We start from the raw sequence: 4121 nt of genomic DNA, 5'->3' as shown, positions 1-4121 counted from the left end.
CCTCCACTCTTAACCAGAAATATCGGGTTTGAGCCTTGGGAATAAAGAACTTTTTGATAGCATTACCCCCATAGTGGTCTTACTCGATGCTAATCCAAATTAGTCGGGCCAGTGACTCGAATAACAGACGATAAACAAAAAAGAAAATTCACTTCCGAATTCATAACATGTCGTAATTAACTTGTATTAATGTGGTTAGTGTATCCACTATTTAACTTATCAACATGACTGTATGGTCTCACAAATATGGAAAGGAATCCTGAGCAATAGTTTCTGTAGCAACGCCTTTGGCCAATGACAAAATAATTAAACTCATGTAGGAAAAAAAAAAAACAAAAAAGATGTAATGATGAATCTGTAGTGACATTCTTTCATTTGTTCTGATTCCAAGAAAGACTTTATTTTAACTATATAAGTTACTTACAATTCGCAATTAAAATCTATATATATAACCGTTACATGGTAGAGCCAGCAGAAAACATTTACATGATGCATGTGATGTTCACATTTGGATTTCAAGATCGTACTGAAACTGTAAGCTTTAGTCCATGTGCCATTGATAAAATGGTCATCATCCTGTACTTCACTTGATGCCCTGCCACCAACTTGAATTTATAGAACCGACACAAAATTGCAAGTGCCATCTTCATCTGAAGATATGCTGAGTCTTTTCCAAGGCATATTCTTGGCCCTCCCTACAAAATCATGACATACAACGAATGAGCTATTCAAATAGATCATGCATTTTGCAGCTTTAGATTGCTAGTATATATAAACAAATTTTCGTGCAAAATATCGTTCTATATTCTGTTTTATACCGTTAAGATTTTGGAATTACGTTAATTAGTTATAGCCTGAACAGATAATGACGTTGCCCAAGCGGTGGATTAAATAAGAGGCCCAATAACTATTTGCGAGATGGGTAGCCACTCTCTACAAATAGAGGCCAACCTCCCTTTCCCTAGCTATCAGAAAACCCTAGCATATTTTTTCTTGAATACGTTGTGTAGTGGTTGACGTCCCATCAGTTGAGTTCTCTTGGAATTTTTAAAAGCGTGATAGCTATTGGACGATGGAAGCTGGTCTCAGACTTAATCATCGTTTGCTATTGCTATTGAATCAATGGAGTTGAACGGTATGTATATCTAACCCCAACTCAAGATTATGTTTATATTTGTGTTCTAATCTCTGCTACGGCCGTAGACTTAATTTATTACATATACCTGAAAAGCAGTGAATTTGAATGGAGATGCATTTTGGAAAACTCCATCTTTGAGCCATCTATCAGGATTGAATAAAACTGCATCAGAACCCCAGTTGTATTCCATTCTGCCCATAGAGTAAGGTACATAAGTCACCATTCCTCCAGCCTTTAACTTTGTTCCATCTGGTAATACATCATCTTCCAATATTCCCTTAGGATCCTATATGAATTAAAAAATATGACTAGTGACCAATTGACAAGAATGTGCACATAATTTTCTCTGCTTTATGCAACAAAAATCAGGTATACTAACCTGAGGAACGGCGGGGTACAACCTAAGAGTTTCTGTAATGACAGCATGCAAGTAGTACAATTTTCCCAATGAATCATAATTAAGAAGCCCTGCAAATTGGATTGCTCTCTGATTAACTGATTCAGGATCCTCCGCGTCATAGTGATGCAACGACACATTCTCTTCTTTAGCTCGGACTTCTTCCAACGATTTCAGTTCTGCGTACAGCTTCTCTGCTACGTGTTCGTGAGTCATGATTATGTATATAGCCCAAGATAGAGTTGTTGCAGTTGTATCACGACCCGCTATGACAAAATTCAGGACAATGTCCCTCAGGCTTTTATCAGTCATATTGTTCTCAGGGTCTTTTCCTAGCTCAATGAATCTTGATAATATGTCTTGCTTAATCTGGTTATGTTAAAAATCATAAAGAAATCAGCATGCTAATTAAAAGACTTAGTAGTTATTTAGCTAAAATTGTTCCTATGAGCTTACTTTCTCATTGGTTGGAGCTGTTTCTATCTCTGCCTTCCTTTTTCTTATGACAGAATATGTGAAATCATCAACTGTTTTAATACTCTGATCAAGGATAGCTTCTGATCCTATGTTGAGAAATTTCTTGATCCTCCACAAAGGGTCGATAAATCGCAGTGTCACGATAACATTTGCAGCATCAAATGCTTGTGCAAAGCTATTTTCTGGTAAATTAGCGTCCAATGTACCTATTTCTACACCAAATCCCACCTTACATATTGAGTCAAGAGTCATTCTCATCAACAGATCCTGTAAAAAGAATGTGTTGTTTAGCAACAATTAATAATAAACATTGTATTTCATGTCCAAGAGAATTCAACTTACCTGCATGTCTACTTCCTTATCGTTGAAAGAAGCTTGAATTAGAATGTTAAAGAGTTTAAGGCTATAGTCCCTAAAAACTACAGTGTTGAAATCCCTTAAGTTTTTTGAAGCAAATTCAAAGCTAGCAGTCTTCCTTTGTTTCCTCCAAAGTTCACCATCCACATTAAAGATGCCATCGCCAAGCAAAACTTCCATATATGAATGGTACGCTTCACCCTGTCCCAAAACAAAACCGATCATTCATTCTCATGCTAGACTAAAATCATATACTGTATGTACAAACAAGAACCAATCCTTATTTACATAAATAGTGAGGGACAAATATGTATTATCCAACCGGTGCTATTTTATTTTTACAAATTATCCCTTTAATTTAGATATCCTCCCCAAGAGATAAAATCCATACTCCTAGTTCTGTCGTCCAAATTTGACTGAATAATGATGAGAGAATTATGAAGAAAAAAATAAAAAGAAAAAAGAAAGAACACAGACCTTTGGATAATTATCAAAGTTAGTTTTGAGAACATGTTCGACATTATCTGGATGAGCAATGTAAGTATAAGTTGTAGACCACGTTGGGACAACAACAGTTGGGGATTGGGCCAAATACTTGACCAACCAATCATGCATTCGATCAAAATTCACCCACTGTTCCAATCCTGCCCCAATAATAGGCCAGTGTATGGGGCCTTTCCTATTCTTCTGCTGCCTCAATCCATGGATGAAGATCCATGACAAAACCAAGCAAACAAACAACGTTAATATTTCCATGTTGTTGTGTTGTTCTTGTTCATGAGCTATGAGAAATGGAAATATGGTTGAAAAAGGGGTTTGTTGATTCTTTGTGAAAATAGTGTGTTATTCTTATAGATATGGAGGGTTAAAAGTGGTTCATGCATAGGTTACTTGTGAACTTTCTACAAAATTGTCAACAGTCTTTGCATGCTGTGAAAATATTGCACGTTCTTTGTGTCTACGACCAAACCTATATTACCAATTAGGGTTGCGGTGGGATAGATACGATCCGTTGACACTTAAATAAATGTTTTGGCTTCAAATCATGAAAATCCTGATACAGAATGCTTCTCTTTTTAAAAGGCCTTATACCGTATGAATCCGGATTAGTCGAGGACTGGGGCCAGAAAGACAGAAACCAAAAAATCCAAAACTATGTTCATGTAACCATTTTTTTGAAGGTCAGTATAATTTTATGTAAGCTAATCTTGCTTATAGTTAAACCAATTTTATGCACACCTACGGCATTATTACATATATTTGACTAGTAAATTGTTCATAGAGTTACTATTTGGAAAAAAGGAAAAAGGAAAAAAAAACTTATTTACACATGGTGCTTGATAAATAATAAATGTATAAACTTTTATAATTCAACTAGGTGTCATTTTAATTTATGACATCTTTTGAGATTAAATTCTTTTTGTTTACTATTTTGTATTCTATAAGCGTAAAGTTTGACTTTTCGACGTACCGTTCTCTTCTCCTGTTAGTATCACCCAACGCTTATTAAGGAAAAAGGAATTTTTATAAATCACTATTGTTGAGTGGCTATTAACTTCCTATAGCTACTATATACATAATTACTTTCTATAGCTATTATTCAGTTGTTACGGTAGTGTATTCGCGCTACTGCATTCATGAATACAGTGGCAAAAATTTCCTAAAACACAGGGGAGTCCAACTGTACGCGACTATATATTGTTTTATTCGCGCCATGTATACATGAATAGAGTAACAACAATCACTTTAAAA

At 35.4% G+C, this 4121-nt stretch overlaps 1 protein-coding gene across 1 annotated transcript; it reads right to left on the bottom strand.

The window, feature by feature from the left end:
• On the bottom strand, nt 360-3125 carry LOC109226401 (cytochrome P450 704B1). The gene is made up of 6 exons (XM_019391176.1): nt 2847-3125; nt 2355-2570; nt 1992-2279; nt 1518-1904; nt 1224-1424; nt 360-695 (listed from the first exon to the last, which is right to left on the bottom strand). The coding sequence occupies exons 1-6, from the start codon at nt 3123-3125 to the stop codon at nt 516-518; spliced, it is 1551 nt and encodes a 516-aa protein (XP_019246721.1). The 3' UTR covers nt 360-515.

Source organism: Nicotiana attenuata, chromosome 5 (genome assembly GCF_001879085.1).
Source record: "Nicotiana attenuata strain UT chromosome 5, NIATTr2, whole genome shotgun sequence".
NCBI lineage: Eukaryota > Viridiplantae > Streptophyta > Magnoliopsida > Solanales > Solanaceae > Nicotiana > Nicotiana attenuata.
The sequence above is the reverse complement of the archived record's forward strand: the minus strand, read 5'-3'. Positions and strand labels throughout refer to the sequence as shown.